General features: G+C 41.8%; 1 protein-coding gene across 1 annotated transcript in view; it reads left to right on the top strand.

Moving 5' to 3' along the window:
* The window catches only part of myo3b (myosin IIIB), a 55,196-nt gene that overhangs the window by 20,264 nt on the left and 12,493 nt on the right, over window positions 1-22,439 (top strand). Inside the window, exons 19-32 of the mRNA XM_068572458.1 lie at window positions 467-620; window positions 790-878; window positions 1,055-1,184; window positions 8,041-8,120; window positions 8,882-8,902; window positions 10,037-10,114; window positions 10,703-10,908; window positions 13,213-13,324; window positions 13,466-13,628; window positions 14,101-14,181; window positions 15,579-15,666; window positions 17,012-17,057; window positions 17,217-17,300; window positions 17,958-18,081. Of these exons, the coding sequence (XP_068428559.1) occupies window positions 467-620; window positions 790-878; window positions 1,055-1,184; window positions 8,041-8,120; window positions 8,882-8,902; window positions 10,037-10,114; window positions 10,703-10,908; window positions 13,213-13,324; window positions 13,466-13,628; window positions 14,101-14,181; window positions 15,579-15,666; window positions 17,012-17,057; window positions 17,217-17,300; window positions 17,958-18,081 (1,456 nt within the window). The remainder of the gene's footprint in view (window positions 1-466; window positions 621-789; window positions 879-1,054; window positions 1,185-8,040; window positions 8,121-8,881; window positions 8,903-10,036; window positions 10,115-10,702; window positions 10,909-13,212; window positions 13,325-13,465; window positions 13,629-14,100; window positions 14,182-15,578; window positions 15,667-17,011; window positions 17,058-17,216; window positions 17,301-17,957; window positions 18,082-22,439) is intronic.

The following is a 22,439-nucleotide window of genomic DNA, read 5'->3' as shown; positions in this document are numbered from 1 at the left end:
TGGTGCTCTGTGGAAAAGGGATTTTTATTTGGTGTCTTCAGTCTCGCTGTACGAAGAAACTGATTATTCTGAGTTAATGACTTAAACATGAAGACGGTTTAGATCCATTGGTTCCACTTTATTAGTAAAATATATATTTAAAACAACTTTTTGATCCAAAATTAAATAGATGCAATAATATGATATGACTCTGGGTTATTTGCAAAGTGAAATAAATTATGAATAAGTAAGTGGCTCTATTTGTTAGTTCAGAGCTGCTCGGTTTTATGCATTCAGTAAAAGACTCTATTATGCTATGAACTTCAGCAATAGACACACACAGCCGGCTGCAGCTGTTTGGTTTTGTTGACTGGAAACTCGTTTTTCCCCCCACACATGCACAAATCATTTTTAGCCCAGATTGTTTAATTGGGTCATTTAGGGAAATCATCAACTAGATTGTTCTACATTCACTGGTTCTAATTAGATGGAATACCAGAGTGAGGGGGTGGATGCCAGCCTGGTGGAGTACGAGGACAACAGGCCCATCCTGGACATGTTCCTGCAGAAGCCCATGGGTCTGCTGTCCTTAATGGACGAGGAGAGCCGCTTCCCTCAGGCCACTGACCAGACCTTAGTGGGTAAGACTGGACCTTCCACACGCTCGGACAACAAACCATCAACAATCACCGAACATCAGAGGACAGAGCTCACTGCTTCTTTGAATGTACTTTAAAAATGTCCTACCTGCGGCACTTAAAGCCTTTTGAACCTTTACATTTGTTCTCCTTTCTCATTTGTTGCCCACAGATAAATTTGAGGACAATTTGCGCTGCAAGTACTTCTGGATACCGAAACGGGTGGAGCTTTGTTTTGGGATTCAGCATTACGCAGGAAAGGTATCCAATGAGTCTGTGCAATACCTTGTTCATTAGTTATATGAATTACAATGAAAATATATTAACAATATCATTAACAATAACAATAATTATGCTACCGTTATTGCCAGGGCCTATTCAAGCGGTAATGACAAATCAGAATGAGAGAGTTAAAGCTTGCGTCTTATGCTCGACAGGTAATGTACAACGTGGATGGTTTTTTGGAGAAGAACCGAGACACTCTGCCTGCAGACATCGTGGTAGTTATGAGAACGTCAGAGAACAAACTTCTGCAGCAGCTATTCTCAAGCCCTTTAACTAAAACAGGTATGCTATAGTGCAGGCCTCAGTGCAACGTCTAACAATGTAGAACATCTCAGCCACTAACGGGCATTATTCTACCACTCACCACAATGGAAATGGTAATGGAAACTTTTCTTTGAGACCAACTATTGTTAACAATGCAGGGTTCTGACTGTATTACTCTTTGAATTGTGCTGGTGTCTACTGCTTCCATAAATGTTCAGGTAAGTGGGTTTCTTAAAGATGCGGCTCCCAGGCATCTCCGAGTTCCCCTTCATTTCAAGCCTCTGTGTGCCGTGCTTGAATAAATCTGCAGTCTCCATTATCTCTTGAGAGGCTCAGCTCTCTGCACGGCGCTCTGTTTTTATTTTCACTAAGCTGTCCCTCTTGGTTTCCCACGTCTGAATGCTATCTACAGATTGTGGGTGCAGTGGGATATTTTTATGATAAGGTTTTCTAAATACCCAGGGGATGAAGAAACAGTATTTAGAGAATACAAAAGCCACTCTTCCCACCTCTTTTCTGTTGGTAAAATGAAGGTAGAGTAATGTGCTCGTCATTAGCCGTGGCTGAGGCCTCCTGGTCACTTGACTTAGCGGGAATGCTAATAGATGTGTTAAATTATCAGATTCCCACTTCCTACTTTATTTCAGCTAAGCCACATTATGTGATTCACTTCCTTTTTAGGGACCTGTAAATGCCTGCTTTCAGTCCCTGTGGCATTAAAGGGAGCTTCAATTTACAAAAGACACCTTAGCTGAGACTCCAGTAGAAATCTTTGTGATGTGTCTGTAAACTTCAATTGCAGGTTGTGCACAAGGGAGCCTTCAGCCACTTCCCTTCTGCAATTAACGGCTTCAGAGGAGTACACCCTATAAAAACAAATTTAGTGCACACTTCATTTCAGTGCACAAAGGCAGTGAATAGATACTAAGATGTGCTATAATGTTTACTGCCGCTAACATAGTGTCAGTTGGATCTAAAAGCTTCTTTATTTCCTTTTTGTTCTTCTGCACTTTGTCTGTCCTGTCATTCTGACTGGTGAATCAAGTTAATGTGATGATTTGTCGCAGAAACAAACTGTGTTGGGCAGTTTGAGCCGTTTCATCCCCAAAAAGCTCTCGCATAGTAGTTATATTCTTTTGCATGTTCACGTAGAGCCAGCATGACTGCAATACGCTTGCAGTTATTTCTTTGGAGTTGGAGGTCCAATTTTCTTATTGCAGTTTGTTAAACTGCAGATCATCTTATCAGATAAAAGCTACGAAACGCTCTACTCTGGCTTATCCTTCTGGAAAAGATGGAGCTCTGTTTAAAGTGAGATACAGTATAGCATGAAAAAATTATAAATCTATTCTTCAGGGTAAAATGTGTTGGGGATTTAATTTGCATTTTACTTCACATTATAGATTCACTGTTAATCTGTGAAATTACCGTTATCTGGCAGATCTGATGGAAATCTGTTTTACACCAGGGTGGTTCCACACTCCAGGTCACCTCCTCACAGTGTCACCACTAGGGGACACCCTCGTAGATCTGCAGCCTGACACTGGGATGGAAGTAAAATAATAGATCTGGGATGTCAAACTACACACTAACAGACAGAGAATGTTCATGTTTCTGCTTTGTTAAACAAGTTTAAACATTCCACATTTATCCAATATTTTAGTAGACCACTCATTCATTCCACACAGCAGATTGAGAATGTGATGGTCTGCTTATTGATGCAGTTCATGTTTTTAGAACAGTACGAAACTGAGAGGGCCCCAGAAAGTAAAAAGCTCCCAGGCAGTGAATAGCAAGGCCACTTGAGCCCTGCAGAATGTGGGTCCTTGAGACTTGGACATATGGTGGTGTTTTGTCAGAGGAAATGGGATGTATTTGCATGGACAAATTCATCAGAGCCAGGGCCTTTCCCAGATCAGGGGGATCACAGTGTTTGAATTGGCTGAGCTCAGTAGGGCCTACCGGTGCCTGGGCAGCCTGCGGTCACAGTATGGGTCTCTTTTAGGGTGCGTGCGTGCGTGTGTGTGTGCGTGTGTGTGTGTGAGTGTGTGTGTGCAGCCGCAGGGCGGCCTGGCACATCTGCACACACACATTCACACACGGACACACACACAGCACCTCAAGACTGCAAGTCTTTTGTCAGAGCACGATGAAAACAGGGGATGTGCCGAGTGATGTGTGTTTTGTGAAAAGTTCACAGGCAGTGGATTTTAATATTTTATCTACGGCAGGTTTTTTAACAATTTATAATGTGTGCTCTACGTAAATACCAAAAAACTGGTACTGTTTGAGCAAGACCATGCGCTTCACTCATGCAATTTGTTGTCATGTTGAATTATTAGTATGCAGGCCAGCTGAGCATTTGGAATATTCATGTGATTAAACTTATAAGCAGTAGATGCTGATGCATTTTCCTAAGTCTGATTTGCATGGAGCATCAAAGATTTTACACCTGGAATATAGTAGTTCTCCTAATTTAAGGTAAATTTATGTGACTTAATTTGACATATTTCCAGCTGCTTTAAAAAAAAAATGTTATCAGGCAGAAATATTCTCTTTGAAATTTTACGAATTTATACTTCTTTTTGTATAGTTAATCTGTGTGCAGACAACCATGACTTAAAGCTGTCTCATTAAGGAGGAAAGCTGAATACTGTGAACGTATATGTGGCCGCTTTACCATTTGCTGGGGTAGATTTACTCTAATATTGTACTTTGAAGGAACTTGTTTTTTTAGATGTAGTTAAATGATTTAAGTGGTGAAATCAGATTTCCCCGGGCTGCACGGTGGTGTAGTGGCTAGCACTGACGCCTCACAGCAAGAGGGTCTGTGGTTCGGATCCCGGGCGGGGCGGGGTTCGGATACTGGTCTGGCAGGTCCTTCTGTGTGGAGTTTGCATGTTCTCCCCGTGGCAGCGTGGGTTCTCTCCGGGTTCTCCGGCTTCCTCCCACAGTCCAAAGACATGCTGCATAGGTTAATTGGACTCTAAATTGCCCGTAGGTGTGAATGTGAGCGTGAATGGTTGTTTGTCTATATGTCTGCCCTGTGATGAACTGGCGACCTGTCCAGGGTGTACCCTGCCTTCGCCCCTTGACAGCTGGGATCGGCTCCAGCGCCCCGCAACCCTAATGAGGATAAGCGGTTAAGATAATGGATGGATGGAATCAGATTTCCCATGACCTGCTCCCATAAATATAGGAATGCATCAATAGTAACACTGCCATTTTGTTGCAAATACTAAATATTTTACATGCAGTATCTTTATATTGTAGTATTTACTTTTACTTCAGTGTATAAGATCCTTTATATTATTTTTGTACAAGGTAGTTTGTACAAAGGTTGCTCATATATTACAGTGGTAACACTGGCTTAACAAAGCAAGCTCCACAACATTCTCATGTGAGACATCAGGGGTTAAAAGTTCAAGTCCATCCTTTCTACTCAACAATTTTCATTGCTTTTACATCTTCACATGAAGCCACAGTTGCAGTTCTGCTGTCCTCTGCATCTCCGTCTGTCTCCCTTCATGTGAGGAGATCCTCCTGTGTAGAAATGACAGGCCTCTCCCAGCGATATGACACATTTGGCTCTTTGTTCTCTCCCAGTGGAAGCCTTTTTCATCCCAGTGGGCAGACACCACAGTCTTTCACTAGACTTCCACACACTCCCGCTACCAAAAGAGACACTCACCAGGTCGTACTTTTGTTCAATTTCTCCCCTAATCGTGGAATTGGAGAATGTTTTGAGTCAGCAGTGGGTTTTTCGCGGCCCTGCACATCAATAGCGAGGAGCCAGTTTTCCTAAGTCACATGGTACAACATCCTTTGATAAATGCAACACTGTGTTGTGTCACTAAAAGCCAATTACACCATGCTTTTTATGATTGATCTGCTCTGACAGTAGTGGATGGCATTTAAATCAACAGCCCCCGGAGCCATCTCTAGGCATAAACGGTGGTGGTTATGGAGGGTGAGGAGGGTGGCGGGGGTTATGGGTGCTTTAATCTCATTTGCTTGGTTGCTGAGTTGAGTTTCTTGATCACATGTTTTCAAAAAGAGAGCGGGAGAGCGGTGGAGATATCTAGCAAGCCTCTGCTCACTCAGCTCAGTAAGGCTGCTCTCTCTTACAACTTTGATTGTCCCCGATGTCGACAGCTCGATCCACAGCTTCTGAAGTACAAGACGCACACTGGCACTCATAAAAGCGTGTAGGGAGGTGTCATATTGAACGCGGGATTGCTTTTTAATCCCAAGCACATTGACTATTCTTGTCAATAGAACCCCAATACAACTGCCAGCTTGAGCTTTTTTTTTCCTACAGGAATCTTGCTGGGCTTAATTTTCAAAGTGAACGCACAGATGCCAAGGAAGGCTTTTTCTCTTTTTGCCCCCCCCCCCCCCCCCCCCCGTCCACACACACACACACACACACACACACACATTGCTCTGCCTCACTCTGTGTTTGTCCTGGAAGTCCGTGCCAAGAGCAACATGCGTGAAGCAGAAACGATCAGTGGGGCGCCCCTCTACCGCCTGTTTCTCAAGAATGAATGACCTGATGGGAAATGTTCCCCTCACCTGCTCCTCTTGTAATTATTAAGTTTTAACATAAAACTCTTTTTCTCAACGATTTCATTTTCATCATGTGTTGATTTGAAACTGCCTCAAGCGGGAACGCAAAACATATGCAACCTTCTTTTTTAACTGAATCCACTGTCAAAGAACATGTCTTCCCTTTTCTTGCTCGTCCATGTGTTTGAATAATTTTAATTCACATCATTAGACAAGTTCCCCACTCTATCTAAATTAGAAGGTCTTCTTTCAGGCTGGACATCACAGGTGTTCCCTTGGTTTCATGTCTCAGGAGACATAAATCTTTGAGGATGCTGACTATTAACCCATGCTCTAATCATCTAGTCAGGAGGGGGTTTGAAACCCTCCAGAAGAATGAATTAATACAACCCGCCAAGGAATACATAAAGAAAGCAGCGAGTGTCCATTTGCAAGGCTTAGGTACAACTGTCATAGTTTCTCTCATCGCGGCGCAGCCCCTTCATCTCCCCTTGATGGTGTCATGGAAGTGAGAGGCGTGAAAGCGCAGTGACACTCCATGAGCTCGTTCCACTCGCAGCCGCTAATTCATCATGACAAATGTGCTCAGATGATCTGGCCCAGCAGCACTAATGGGGAGAGGAGAGCGCACACTTCATTTGCACAAGACCCACTCCAATTAATCCATCCAGCTTTACTCTGGGCTAATTGGAGCGAGGCCCTGCCTGCCTGTGCGCTGGTAATATACCCGACACAGTTTAACAGCTCCTGTTCTCAAAGATCATACTTTTTGGTGTTTTTTTGTTGTTGATTGTGCCGAAGGGGCGTTTGAGGATGTAAAATCTGTCCCTGTGATCCTAAACACAAGGCCCTCTCATAAACATGTTTTCATAATGAGCAATTAACTGCTCATATTTCCATGTTATCATATTTTACACTTTCCTTTCTTCTATTTTTAGGTTGAGATTCAGAACCTGTGGATACTCTTCTAAACACATTATTAACGAACATAAAAGTGCATATTTTAATGTGACAGAATATCTTGTATTTAGTTTGTTTACCAAACTGTGTTAATGGCAGAATAGATGAGTAGATAAATAAATAAAAATTAGCAGATAACTGTCAAATGCTAAAAGCAGTATCATCACTAGCTTAAAAGACTCTTTTGAGTCCTTTTGAAGTTCTCTCACATCATATGTTTTGGCCTGTTTTGACTACAGCTGTGTTTGTGTTTGTGTTTGTGTGTGTCTGTGTGTGTGTGCGTGTGTGTGTATATGTGCCCATGAGACACTGCATTGCTTTGGATCACTTTAAAACCTTTGGCAGAAGTATGGCGTTCTTTGTCTAAAGTTAGAAGTGGTCTGGTTGTTAATTAATCCTTCATAAATTGATTTTGATCTCTTCAGTGCTTGATTGATGCTTCTAATATACACGTGATATTGCAGTCATCTGAGAAAGGCAGGCGCTGATCCAGTGTTTAAGTTTTTGGCACGTTGTCAGACCATGTCCTCAACAACTGATGTGAGTCTTGAAATGAAAAAGCAGAAGCTGACTATATATTTGCATTTTAGGAGTACATCGGTGTGCGGCAGAAAGTCTAGAACAATTGTTGGCCTGTCACTTCAGCTTTATCTTAAAAAACTTACAAAGGTTTTCCTCCTTGCCATACACGGCTGCTTGGGTAATGCTGCCTCCTGTGTCTGCAGACATATTTTTCTAAAGGTGTGTGTGGCACATCTGTGCAGCTATTGTTTATTCATGGAGTAAACCCTTTGAAATGTGTTAAGATACTTCCCACTCATTATAAAAATCCTGCCACCCATGGATTAGGACTTTGATGTCACCAATCCTGCTTCAAAGGCTTCTTTCACTGCTATTAATCACAGTTTAGCCTCTGAAGATATAGCCAGAGAAAACATTTGGACATCTTGTGCAGAAACTTTGAAATGTTCAGACTGTCTTGCATATGCTATGTTCATATCCTTTCCGCTGTGTGTGGGGCTGTTGGACTGCTGTGCACGCAGCTGCACTCCCGAGTCCATGGATTCAGCTCAGATTTAGGCTCCCTCTGAACTGTCTTTTATGTTGTGCTGGAGTAACATTACTGTTAACATAGTAGATGGCCTTCTCATTTTGTGTTTTCCTCCCAGCTTTGTTGAAAAATTATATCATCCCAAAATGTTGACTGTTTCCATGTTTGATAGTTCACTCTAAAGAATAACTTATTCCCTGCGTTTCACACAGCTGTTCAGACTTTTTCGAAGCTTTAAATAAGATCTGACACAAAGTCTTATGACTGTTTTCCCGGGTTGGTTTTGAACAGGAAATCTGGCGACTTCCAGAGCCCGGATCACTGCTGCCTCCAGATCTCTGCCACCGCAGCTCGGCTTAGGACGCACCAAGGTGAGCTCCTGTAGCACAAATCATCACATCTGAGAACATCCTGTTTTTTTATTTGTTGCTTACAGGCACTGCCTCATAAGAAACCCAGTAAAACGTGTGCTGTGAAGCATAGCCATATTAATTGACTACCCTGTTATGTTTGCTGTCTTGCTCGTGGTGATGCAGCATCGCCATCTGGCATTTGGTGTCTACGGCATGAAAGTAGTTTTCAAACTCATCAGCTATTATTGTTTTGTTGTTAATGGGCACTAAAGTAACTATAGGTCTTCTAAAATCATCTGGAATAACTGCAGCAACAGTTTAATGAGTCTAATATTCAACAGTAAACACTACGGCTCACGAAGAAGCACACTGAAAATGTTTGCTCCCAATATTGTTTATTAATTGAGTTTTTACTGAGGCGCTATGCAAAGTGTCTTCGAGGGCCTTTTTTTGTTGTCACACACACTACAGTGTGTTTTAGCACCGGAAAGTGTATTGATAGCAAGGACTTTCAATTTGTCTCACGCTTGGACTCAAACATGATCCGTTTAATTTCATTGTGTCTATTTCATATTGTCTGGAAGATATGAAATTAAAAAATGATCTTTGTCCTTCGTGGAATTATTTGTGATTGTTCTCTGTTTAACAAAAGGAATACAAATAATTCACATCATGATTTATAGTGGGAAATCCCTGGAAGGTGGATTTCAGCTTCTTGTCTTTCCTCTTCTCTCTTCCTTTATTTCCATGTAATTCGCCAACATGTGCCGTACTCAAAGTCTCCTAAATACCTATTGAAGGTAAGACTTATGTTAAAACAACTCTAAATATGTTTATACATCATAGACTAGTCCCAAGTCACTGTAATCATGATTGTAATCCAAATTCTAACTTTTAACAATGTTTCACTCTCTTTGAATTGTGTGCAGCTTCACTTCTCTGACGTCACAGTCAGGTTTTGAAAAAATGTAAATCATTTCTTTTTAACTTTTATTTTCACAAAGCCACAATTCTTCATTATCAATGTAAACAAATGCTCTGCGATGTGTCTCTTATAAGGTTAAATTATATAAATACTTAATGTGTGACACAATCACGGGCCGAGATAACTGTGGAGAAACTTTGGTGAACTTTGCCTTTAAGTACCTTCTTGGTTATTTTTGAACAAGAAGGAGCTTCGTTTAACAAATCAGTGTGATTGATGTAATATGTATGCCGCCGTCATGCTCTCAATCAGAGTTGGGGAAAGTTGACAGAAGCAGATACTTACAAAAAGTTACCAGTGCGACCAGATTAAAGCAGTGTGACGGTTGTTAGCCGAGTGGAAGTAAGATAACCGTTTGTACTTCTGTGTGATCTGCTTTCAAAAAAGCAAAGTGTCAGGCATCCGGTTCCTCATTCCATATAACTCAGTTTACGTTTGACGTACCTTTCTTTCTTTGCACTACGGTGGAATAAAGAATTAAGATATGCACTTTGCTACGTAGACTTACCATAAAATATCTATTGCATCATTAATTTTGATGAAGCCATGAACTGCGAAGGCCATTAAAAAGCTTATATTGTGTCCTCGTTAATCCGTCGTCGGGATGACTGTCTGCTTGGTGACGGCTGGTCTCATTACTCAGAATGCGCTGCAGTTTTCCCGTGCCCCACAGCAGTGCAGACTTATTCTCTAGATTGTTAGCTTTAAGTGTTTATGGGGCTATGTTACACAGACGGCACAGTTAGTACAGCTGTGTATCCCCAACTGGCCCATTTGGAGGAAGGAGACTTGCTGTAATAATACCTTTATCTCTACAGGGCCCGCCGAGGATGTCATGTTGCAAACAGACTGAATCTCATTGCAATCTGCTGCTTTTGCAGTGACGCTGTTGGCCTGAGTCTGGCCTGTTTGTAAATCCGGCGTGTTAATTGTGAATGTTTGTGTACAGGTGGACACCATGGAGATGATGCGTCACCCAGAAGAAACCACCAACATGAGGAGACAAACTGTAGCCTCCTATTTCCGTGTAGGTGTTTTGATTTTGGGACAGAGAGTTGTGGAATTCACTGGTATTGGTATCAACATTTAAATGTCTTTTTTTATCGTGACATCAATAGAAAAGAGCACAGAACCCTGTTAATGACAACATATATACATTGTTAGATTATACTAGCCTGCATCCGCTGATGTTGATTGAATCATACTGTATGTCTCTATTTCTGTTTGATGAGTTTTAAATTTGAACCTTTTTATTTATGTACCATTCTGAGAAATGTATGAAATTAAATATTCAAACATGTTTGCTTGCTTTCAAAAAACGACTCAAAACCTGAACGTAAGAAATAATTCCTAAACAGATTGTGACTTTTTGGAGTCACATTAAAATTCGACTTACTTTAACCTATTTATTAATTAACAGTGCGGACCTCAACCCCAACAGAGGTCCTGTTGGAGTTGATTATGTAGATTACTATTCAGCTTGGAAAATTTGGATTCTTGACATTGAGTAAACATCTTTATAATTGAACTTACTACAGACAGCGATAACGATAATTCATATGATGACTGTTCCTTTTTCTTGCCTTGTTTGACCTTTCTCATTGTCTGTCTGCAGTACTCCCTGATGGACTTGCTGTCTAAGATGGTGGTGGGTCAGCCACACTTTGTGCGCTGCATCAAACCCAATGACGACAGGCAGGCGCTGCGCTTCTGCAAAGAGAGGGTGATGGTGCAGCTACGCTACACCGGCATCCTGGAGACAGTGAACATCCGTCGGCAAGGCTACTCCCATCGCATCCTGTTTGAAGAGTTCGTCAACAGGTAAGACTGGTGTCAAGACAGACAGCACCTAGACTCTGCAGCAGGCACATGTGGAGCGCCGGCACAACCCGAGAGATAGTGCAAAACAAGTGAGCCGTGCTCTGCATCACACAGAAACACAGGTTCTTTAATTAGGTAGGGGTACAAGTTAAGCAGAGCAAGAGGCTGACTAATTGGCAGTCATTAGTGATAGTACAAGACAAAATCCTACAGCTCTTTTAACGGGGTGGATATTCTAGTCAGGAAAATATGGATGAAATTCAAACAGGGAGGAACTGTGATTATAAGGGGTGATGCATTTTAATGGTTTTCCTTTTACTATTCATAAAGAGTTTGTTCTCAAACTCAATGGACTGGAAAAACTTGAATAGTCTGTGTGTCGTGTCCCATTGGTATTACATTGGAACACAATTAAAATAGGATTTCATCATTAGGGGGACTTTACGTAAGGGTGTTGTTTTTGTTTTAAAGAATGTGGGACAGGACGTGATGACTGTTAAAAAGTGATATGAACTCCTGTTCAAATGTCCAACTCCACATTAACACAGTGTAGACCTCAGCCTCAGCCATGTTTAGGGAACACATATGTAAAATACAGGGACACTTATGTTGGATCAACTTTCCTTTGAAAAATATTCCTAATATGACCTGATGATATAAATGTAATTAACTTGGACTTGTGGCCTGTAGGGGGAAACAAGTTTAAGATGGCTGCTTAGTCTCCAGGCTCCTAGGCTGGTTAGGGAAGTTTACAAGTTTAAAAAGGGAAGATTTAAAAAAAATATTACTTAATTTTGGTGACCTAAAATGTTGAATGAACACATATTTTTTCTTGCATGTCCTAGTTTTGGTCCCAATATTAAGTGTTTTTGACTATTGCAACCATCAACAACTTAAGGTACAACACCTATGCAAGTGTGTGTGAATGAGCGTGTGTATTACCACTTCAGACTACATTTTAACTTTGCTACTGAATCCATATGATCCTACCTGAGCCAGGCTGAAATTATACAGACGGACCTGAACTGCTAAACTGCACCTTTACTGAAAACTGATTTAAATTTGTGCTCTCATATCAAAGGCTCGTCTGATGTTGCCAAGCAGTGCTTTGTATTTACCATCAAAGAAATAACAGGTATCAACAGGAATTAGAATGAAAGGCTGTAGACCGAGCCGGGGAAGGGAGTTCAAAGAAGTTTTTCTTCTTGTTGTTCTTCTTTTTGACCAACGCCAGAACACAAGAGATGAACCAGTCGTTGTGGAGCCTCAATGTCCCTGGGCAAACAGTCAGAGTCACTTTGTCATATACTGGTATTTTGTAAACTACAACAAGAGGATCAGTGGATGGATCTGAACAATATGAGCGATAAACATGCAGTTGAGCTGATGAACACTGATAGGCCTGGGCTGATGGGCATCTTCTGTGGCCATTGAAATAAGAGACGATGAGCCATTGAAAAAAGCTCCAACAAAGGGCCTCTGTTAAAGACTCATGTCCCAGGCAGACTCATTTTTCTGCTGTGACTGAACCGGCCGTTTTACCGCTGTGATGATGCTGATAGTGGCTGTGTGAAAAAAGATGCTAAGATTTATAGTCTCTCTTCTTCATGTTGAATTAAACAATTCAAAAATGTTAGCATTTAGTGAAGAGGAGCTGCATGTTTGTCATCAGTTATGTCATTGACTATTATGTGTGTATCCTTAATGGATACAAAAGTAGAAGTAGAATAAAACCATCACTTTCTTGCTTGGAGTTAGATAGAAAAAAAATATGTTATTGACAACAAGCAGTAATCCATTATTGATACTGATGAAGCTGTTCTTTTTCACAATGTGCTCCATTTTTCTCGACACATTGTCTTTGTGTTTTACGTCTCAATTTCCATCAAAATGGTATCCGAGAAGCTGACAAAAAACTAACATTACCACTTGGGTAGGGCTGCTGCTTCAGTCGACTATTCAGCCATTTTGGTTTAAGTCGACTAAGATTTCTGATTTTTTTAAAAGATTTTCTTTAATAATGTTTAGTATTTATTATTATTCAAAAGTAACATTTGAAAAAACACACGATTTGAAGTGTTTTCTGTGATTCTTTCTGGAGAAACTTTATTTCATCACAGAATCAATTAGAAGGAACAGCCCAATTAACCCTTAAAAGTATTATTATCTTTGGTGTTTTTTTTGTGTTTTGCTTGTGCGTTTGTCTTATGTTTTGTGATTAGCTCATATCCACTCTGTTCTTGAAGTGCTGTCACGACATTCGATCAAATATTGAATTGCTTTCTCCTTTGCCCGCTCTCGTAGATATTATTATCTGGCGTTTCGGGCTCACCAGATGCCAAAGACCAACAAAGAGAACGTCGTTGCAATACTGGAGCGTGCCAAACTGGAATCCTGGATGCTCGGGAAGACAAAAGTAATGTGATTAATACACCCAAACAAATAAAGAAATCTTTGTCTGTATTATACAATTTACCTATAAACAGTGCAACATGTATAGAAATGTCAGAGAGCTAGACTGAGATGCTGGGATGTTCTCACCTTAACGTCTGGTCAGGTTTTCCTGAGGTACTACCACGTGGAGCAGCTGAACCTGCTGCTGAGGGAGGTGATGGCTCGGGTGGTGGTGATGCAAGCATTCACTAAAGGCTGGCTTGGCGCCCGACGTTACCGAAAGGAGAAGCAGAAGAGAAACCGCATGGCCGTCATCATCCAGTCAGGTACACTGATTTTACTTAAACAGTAAACAGATAAAAAATGTTCAAACTTAAGGGGAAAAAAAAACATCGTGATGTATTCTTTTATCCTGGTATGATGAAACAAGTGCAAATTCAATGTGAATCTTACCGCTGGTTTCTTAATGACCTCTGGTCTATTATGTGCCGGTGAGTCTTCATAAAAAAAGATGAGTTTGATAACCACAGCTTGACCTACAAAGGTTAAGAGCAATGCTTCAGAGCAGACAATAAGACCTCAGAGAGTTCAAAGGGATCCATCCCTCTGCCACCTGGTTTAGCAGTGTTTTGAAGTGGGATCTTGTGTAGTATGTGCAGTCTATTTTGTTTCACAGAGGCAGGTCAGCAATGTCTTTGCACACACACACATACACACACACACAAACGCACACACACACAAACGCACACACACAAGCACACGCGCACACATACACACTGCCTCTTTCTCTTCCCCTAGCCTGGAGGGGCCATGTTGCTCGGCAGAACCTCAAGCAGATAAAAAAAGAGCGGCAAGAGGCCGCAGTCCGCATTCAGTCAGGTAAAGAAATGTTTAAATTTTTCTTCTGAAGTTTTTCGTGTCCAGTTGAAATACATGCTACTTTTTCCTGCATTTTCAAAAGAAAAAAGGGATAAAGGCCTGAAAACCCTACTTCTTTGTGAAACACCTTTTTGATCTCAATGAGTGGCCTACGAAACAGTAATAATTAATTAATAATGCATACAGAAAAGCTTTTGAAAGTTTGTGCAGCATTTGGTCCCCATGTTTCAGAAGAACAGTGCATACTGAGATCCTTTTTCCTTTCATCTCTTTCCCAGTAAAGGCATGAGAGGGGCTTATCCCTTCTGTTTCCTCACGACTTCCTCTCTCAAATTCCTGGCCTGTTACACAGCTCTCACATACCAGAAACAAGATGCCTTTTTATACTGTCAACCTTTTCATCTGAAATGTAAATTAATTCTTACTCAGTGTGCCTTGACGAAGATCAAAGTGGGCACATTAACCTTCCCGGGCCCCCCCACGCCCCTCCACCCAACCCCCCCTCCTTGGAGCCTCTCACTGGAGGACAAGAAGGGTGCCAAAAGGGGCAGGAGAGAGGAGGGCAGGGGGAGGAGATCTGGCATTGTTTCCCCCGGCTCTCCTAAGGGCTGCCCTCATCTGGCACATGGAGCATCTCAGTCGCCTGCACACCTTGTGTAAATGTCCTCCATTAAAGTCCTTGTATATAACGATGCAGAATGGGTAAACATGCTTTTGGTGTGAGAAAAGCCTCTCCGTCGCTGCTGTCTTCCTCCTTAGCGTAGTGTGTTTGTGTGTGGCCACTGTGGTTTAGGGAGTGTGGGGAGGGGGGGGGGGGCCTGAACCTGACATAAGTGGGGCCTCAGCCCCCCGGCGGAGCACTCCAGCACATTCACATTGTATGTTCTCTGCAGCTTATAGCCTTTGAGGTGGGCTGCATTTGCATTCTGAAAATAAACAGATGCCTTTCAAATGTATGAGCCTGGTGGCTTCTCAGATCTCAGCGGGGCCTGGGGGACATGCTCACCATCGATCAGATTAGACCATGCAAAATAGAACCATGGCTCAACAATGTACTTCAGATTTATTTTCCTGCGCATATAATTTTACAAGAAAAACACAAAAGGCCGTTGAAGGAGTCAGTCAGCAGGCTCCATTCACCATCCGTCTGAACTCAGTTTGTATCAATAATCACAAAATGTTTTCCCACTGCTACACTGCACTGCTTGTACGGATGATAAACACATTTCGCAGGCTGTTTTAGGGCTTCAATAAATTGTTGGGAATTGTGTTAATTGCAACAATTGCATTTGATAACTGCCTCAGTGGACTATATGCATGTTGTTTAAATGATTAACAGAGAGGAATATGGTTTTCTGACCATATAGGAGCATGTCTGAAATGAACATTGTGTGCAGTTTACAGAGGCCATCGGGTGCGTCAGCACCATGGACCCCAAAGACAGCCTGAGGCTGGAGGAAAGACCACCAAGGAGGAGCATACAGGGTGAGCTTCTTGACCTTAAGGGTCTGTTCTTATTGAAAGATTTACTTCCTGTGGTTAGATTTTTGTATTGTCTTTATTGTTTCTCCTTACGGCACCGACGAAACGCTTGAAATAGGACCAACATTAGAGACGGCCTATTGAGAAAGAGCTCTCGCATACCTGTCACTCATACTATTAGGTCTGCTGGATGGGCTCCTCATGCCCCGTAATGCGCTGTTGTTTTAAGCAGAAGAGAAAACTCCTCCCTTAAGCACCACCTCTTTCAGTTTTTTAAACGTAATAAATATCTTTCAACCAAGATAGCACACTTGTCTGACCGCAAATGGGGTTGGCTGCTGCACTGGTCTCCAGATGTATGAGCTGAAGACTTTGTGTTTATTCAGCATATGGGCAGGCCAGTCATTAAGAAAATATGTGCTAAGCAGGAGGGCAGCCACCAACTGAACAGCAGCACATGTGATGCATCTTAGCATTTCTTTGCTCCACAACTCACTAAAATCAGTTATTACAAATCCCTTCATGTTAGATTTGAGGTCGCACCTTTAAGTGCAGCAGCTGCAAGAAAGAAAGCAAGAACATTCCGATAATGACAAATATGAATTTCATTCCCTATCAGTGCTCATCTTAAACCAAGTCATGAGTATAAACCTTGTTCAAACCTCGGGTGACTTTTGGTCAACGCTGTGCAACTCTCTCTAGACTCCAACTCAAAATACTAGATTTACACATCTGAAAATGTTATGCTTGTTGTATACTCAAACCAAGCGGCGCCTCATCTGGGATTTTTCTCTCCGTGTTTACAATCATATTCCTTGGTGAGAAAAACTTCAAACCTCCACTTAACAATTCTGTTTAATCAGTGTTGGAATCTCTCCATATAGATTTATTTTGACATGATCTAGCCCATTTTTATCCTGCAAGATCTATGTTCTCACCTACATGCTGTTCTTTTCCCTTTTGATATCCGTTCTCTGCCACGCATGAATTCGGTGTTTGCATCCAAATAAAAGCGCCTCCGGTTGCATCACCAAGTCCAAACTGGATGAGATTTTGTTTTCCTATTCTCGAAGCATGAATGCGACTGGCATGCACCAGTGTTGTTGTCTTATTTGGTGTTTGTTTTTTTTAAATAATGCAACAGCGAGCGATCACACACAGAAACACGTCTCTTGTCTCACCCTGTGCAAATTGCATAATCATAAACCAGAGTTGTTTTTTGTCGATTAAACGAGGAGATGAATACAATTCATCCGCAGCTCTTACTACATGTAGTAACAGTTACTAAGACTATGTGTTTTTCTCTGAGAGTTTGTGTTCATGTTAAAAACGTGTCTTACTTTCACAGGTCTAAGTGCAGTGAGGAACAGACGGATCACATACATAGAGGAAATGTAAGTAACAGAATATCAATGAGCATTTTCTTTTGCCTGGCTTCAGCTGTGTATGTAAAATGCTGCTCCTCTACAAAGCAGCTTTAACCCAGATTATTCTTTGGGAATTTTTTGAGTCCTTGAGACAAAAGAGTTCTCTTGCTCCAACCTTCATCTCAGCGGAGAAGACAGGGTGGTACGGGAACGAGAGAATCAAAAGGCTGGAAATTCACGGCTGAGAATAAATGCTCGCTCTTCCCTGAGGTGATTTGTCTTTGCGCTCCTCTTTCTACAGATGTTAGACCCCTTTTTTAGTAAAGACCTGAGGTTCTTTGGTAGCACTTTGATATCCTGCTCGGATTCAATATGTGAAATAGAAGAGCCACTCCGTGACTTGGAGCACATCACAGTCTTTGAAGTCTGATCCAATTTTTGCTGCTCACCATTTGATGTTGAAAGGATGAAATGAGGAAAATGTACAGTTTTTGCCAGTAACTCTGCTGAGCATATGTAAGATTAAAAAAGCAAAATCCTTTGGAGGATGTACTTAGAAATGTTAAGCAGATTAATACTTTCCTATAGCTCTTTTATTCAAAGATAAAATTAAATATGAGAGGAAGTCTGTATGAGCTGTTTTTTTACCCTCACAATTAAGTCAGTGTGGCGCTGTTTGCTAGGAGGTAGGGCTAGTAAAGGGGGATATGCAATTGCATTAGCATTTGATTAACATTGCAAAGCACATTAATGGGTTTGAGTTATATGAGTGCCAAATTGTAAATAAATGAATACAGTGTCTTCATGACTAAATTGAAAAAAATAAATATGCACATTACGGAGCTTGCTTTAACTTTGTGTCTATTTATCTGCTGCTATCATTGACATTGCTCTTCTGGGTGTGTTTACGCCTCCTCCTCTCTCAAGGTTGGCCTCGACAGCCTCGACAGACAAGTGAAAGACATCAAGAGAGACAAAGGCAGAGCAGAAGACAGTGTAACGAAGCCTTGCAGGGAGACAGCTAGACTGCGAGACACGCAGTGTAAACAAGGTAAGCCCGAGCACAGAGCTGGCGGGTGCAGGTAATTACACAAAGAGACAGCAGAAATCCCGCCTTAATGGATAAAGTGCCATTTTTAATACGGGGCCCCTTTCAACCTTTCAGCCCAGCCAATCCTCTGCTGTCATTCTTTGTTGACAGCCAAAAGAGAGAAGCATTATAGGTGATCATTTCTCTGGTATTTTAATAAGGCAGGTCAGCTCATCATAAATGCCTCATGGCAAGTGTGTGTGTGTGTGTGTGTGGGGGGGGGGCTTTAGAAGTGGCACGAGCACTTCAAAGCTTTCATTCTCCCACACAGCGAGCCCTTCACTAAGGATCTCATCAATGACTCTAATAGACCTGCACAGTAACGGTGACAAGAAAATACACAAACCATGATTTGTTGAACATATGTTTGGTCTGCTTTTTGCCCCAGGCGATGCATTACATTAATTCCCGCTGCCTAGAAGGCTGAGTGGGTGGCTGTGCAGGGGGCCTCCGATTACAGCCGTCACCCAGCCCACCACTGGGGTAGCCTGGGTAATAGGAGCCTGGCCCTTCATTAATGTTATTAGAGGGGTATGAGGTAAGAGACGGAGGTGAAATAGCGTTTAGCAGTGCGGCTGAGAGATTACGGGGATTAGACATGATAATGTAACACAGACAGGGCTCTCCAGCAGGCCTGGGATTAGTGTCAGCACGCCACAGCAGGTCTGGGTTAGATAGCGGCTAATTCGGTAATGCTGCATACAGGTGACCCCCGCTCCCAGGCATCACCGCTGCTGAAGGGAAGCGGTGTTTGATGAATTTATAATGTCAGAGTAATTATGGAGGGAAATGTTGCTGTGAATGCCAGTGTGAGGGCACTTTGCTAAAAAGTATGTTTGTCCTGTGTCACCGTAGCTTCCAGTCATTTTCTAAAACAGGGTTTTGAACTAACAAATGACTTTCTTTTCTTCATTATGTCTTTGTAGTTTGACACTCAGTTACTTAAGAGGAGGGTGTTTCATTTGATGTGTAAAAGTCACATTCCTTTGCACTTATAGGATCGCTCTCATCTTAAAAGCTCAAATATACAGTGTTTAGATGGTTTCTTTGCTGTATAATAATAAAGGTGGAGCTTTTGAACCATGAAATGTATAGCACACTGATCTCCATCTTTTTAAGAGGAAGCAATACTTGCAACCTCTCTTCAGTGTGGGAATGACTTTAGAGCTGCTCAGATTGTTTAATTTGAAGGATTTTTAGACAAACAAAAATAGCTAAAATATGAAACTGTGAATTATAACTAGAAAATAATCCAATTTAAAGTCTTTTCATTCTAGAATTCAACTTCATGTCAACCTTTCCAAGATGACTTGTTTGCAGGAATTTTCTAGAAAGTAGTGTCTTTATCTGGACAAAAGAATTCAGGATGCTGTTCAACACAAAATGTAACAAACCCAGTGGGGACCCACTGGAGGATTCTCACCTCCAGTTTGGGAACCACCTGAAACCAAAAACCTCACATGAGCGTCATGTATTGCAGTAAGTCAAACACTCACAGACTTCTTTGTGTTATTAGGTTAATTGAAGGGTCTTCGTACTTAGTAAATCAGCCTTGGGCACATGAATAACATTTAATATCTGACAGTTGAGTTATATTCTATTTAAATGCCCTGACAAAAAGAAAATCCTCTTTCGCCATGGGCTTATTTTATGTGGAGAGCACACAGATTTTCAGGTATTCATAGTAGCCCCTTTTTCCTGCCTCGTTTATGTTGCAAGATCTGCTTGTAGCGCCGACTTCTTTCAGGAAACCCCATTTGAATATGTTGAGGGAGGCCACGGTGGCTCAGGCACCCAGGGCACACTTTGATCCCTGCAGATCTGAGAGTCTTTTTTTTCATCCCGAGGTTGAGCGAGTCATGGAAGCCTTGCCCCGCCAGATGTTTGGAGACCAGGCTCCTTCCTGTGTCTCCTCCTGCTGTCGCCTCTGGTGATCGCATCGTTTCTCTCGGGCTGGAGCTCAACCTGTAGTGTTTCAGAACACCAGTGGAGAAAAACAGAAAATTAACCATGGAAATCGAATTACCCCCAACCCTGCAGACACACGCACACTCGGCTCCCATTAATGCCAAAACACCGGGGCGTGACCTGGAAACTCTCAATGTGTTTGACGGACGTTGGGAGTGATTTAACAAAGCCTAGTGTTGCGCTCAGCCCAGTTCTCTCATGTGTGAAACAAAGCAGATTAAGGAGTGAGATGATTCGGTTGTGTCTTTTTCACTATATAGCCGACATCAAGCAAGGCAGCTATTCTCACTCTTTAGCAAAATCCCTGCAGTGTTGCATTTTCTGGTGGAAATAGAGCATTAAAGAGCTGTGTACTCCAGGCGCACTCAGATGTCTGTAGCACCAACCTTTGATTTCTCATGTTTTGTCAGAGAAAAAGTTAAGCAGACACAAGGAATTCATGTAAGCTGCACACCCAAGACGATGTCACCTCTTGTCACCTGTCTCCCGTACCTGAATATTAATACAACATGTTTGGAAATGAGTCACAGAGGCGTGTGCAAAAAGAAAGCCTTCATAGCAAACAGCAGATATGATCAGAGTGCTGCTTTGCTCCTCAGCGTGGTAAACAGGATGGTGCTGAGGATCAGTCAGAGCTGACTTTATGGTTTATGAAAGCTGAGCTACTTATGTTAACAGGCTTTTTGAAGATTATAGTTGTGGTAAACATACATGTCAAGAGAGAGGCAGTGATAAAGTGGAGCCACAACACGTAGACCAATTACCTCTGAGCCTTGGAAGATAGTTAACCTGGTCGTTTGAAGGGATGAGAAAAGAGAAAAATGAAAAGGGTGCGGAGAATAGTTGAAGTTCATGTTGACTTATTGGCTATAGTTATCTCCCCTCGGTGCATAACACGGTACAGTCAATAAGAATTGATTTTGTTTCTAGCCCTGAGCTCTCTCTGGGCTTTATAGCTGCAGCTGGGAGACTTCATTGGAAATGTGGACGCTGTTTTACCCACACTGAGGTCAAACCCACACTCACTAAAACATCTCACTTTCCTCTTTTCTCGCTCCCACCCTCAGCCCTTAAACGTCTTCCCACATTTCCTCCCACAAGGTTTGCAGCCACCAGGTGCTGCTCCACAAACCACCACCACCACTTTCAAAGGAGCATCAGCATCACCATATCAACATGCATCTGCTAGACAAATGATCCACCCTCTCCATGTTCACTAGACAAATACGCTCCCACCCTCTCGCTGTCTCTCGGTCTTTTGATTGATCTGTCTGTCTCCACATATCACAGTGTCTCAACCGGATGCCTTCAGTTTTAGGCAAATTACAGGCTCGACATAGCGGCAGCAGAGATTTGGAAGGGATAGGAAAGACTCAACTTAACGGAAGGAGTTGCCTCTGTCTGACGCTACCTACGTAATCCTCTTAATGTCAGTGGGAGTAGTTAACAGGATGTACTTCCAAACTACTCATCATCACAATTCCAACAGAATAATCTCCTCAGACATAAAATCTAGGTGGAAAATGATACTCCAAGTTCTCTGTAATTTCGCACAAGAATTGACTCATTTGATGTAGTTTAAAACAAACTTTTTTGAAGCACATAACTATATTAGTTTCTTATTTCGGTAGACAAAATATAGTTTAATAATGTTGCATATTTATTGAAATAAAATTTCAGAAGAAACTTAATGCCACTGGTTTGCACGTTTAATCTATTTTTGGCCTGGTTTTCTTGTCATTCACATCTCCCTCCTTCCTTCTTACTTTTTACTTATCCTGCTAGGTTACTGTTATAAATAACATGTATTATGTCTGTGACAAATGATTGACCTCCACAAAGTTCAGATCTTTTTCCTGCATGCAAACATTTCTTTTGGAGTCAAAGTTCCAAATCTGCTGTCAGGGTAAATGATTGATTTCAGTGTGAAAAATTGGTTATAAGTAACAACATCCTCTGTTCCATTAGTGAAAACAGATGCAGGAACTACTCTTTTCCAACATTATCTGTAGTACTTGACCAGTTTGTTTTATAATTTAAAGCACATGAGTTGCTAGATGTCCAAAATGACGAGCGAGGCAATAAATTTAAGGGTCCTGAAAAGTTCTTGAAATCCTTTTTAACTTCAGATATCTGTTTGGAGGCTTTGTATGCAACAGAGGAATTGTGTGTGTGTGTGTGTGTGTGTGTGTGTGTGTGTGTGTGTGTGTGTGTGTGTGTGTGTGTGTGTGTCTGGGTTGCACATGCCTCATTTAGACATCAAAGGCCCCTGCTGATGATTTTTCCTTATAATCCATGCCTTTTGGTGCCTCTGCTCCCTCCATCTGAATAAACAAAGCCCAAGTGGTTCT

This window comes from Clinocottus analis, unplaced genomic scaffold (assembly GCF_023055335.1).
Source record: "Clinocottus analis isolate CAN_PGR_092001 unplaced genomic scaffold, fCliAna1.0.p SCAF_12, whole genome shotgun sequence".
NCBI lineage: Eukaryota > Metazoa > Chordata > Actinopteri > Perciformes > Cottidae > Clinocottus > Clinocottus analis.
Note: the sequence above shows the minus strand (reverse complement) of the source record. Positions and strands in the feature narration are given on the sequence as shown.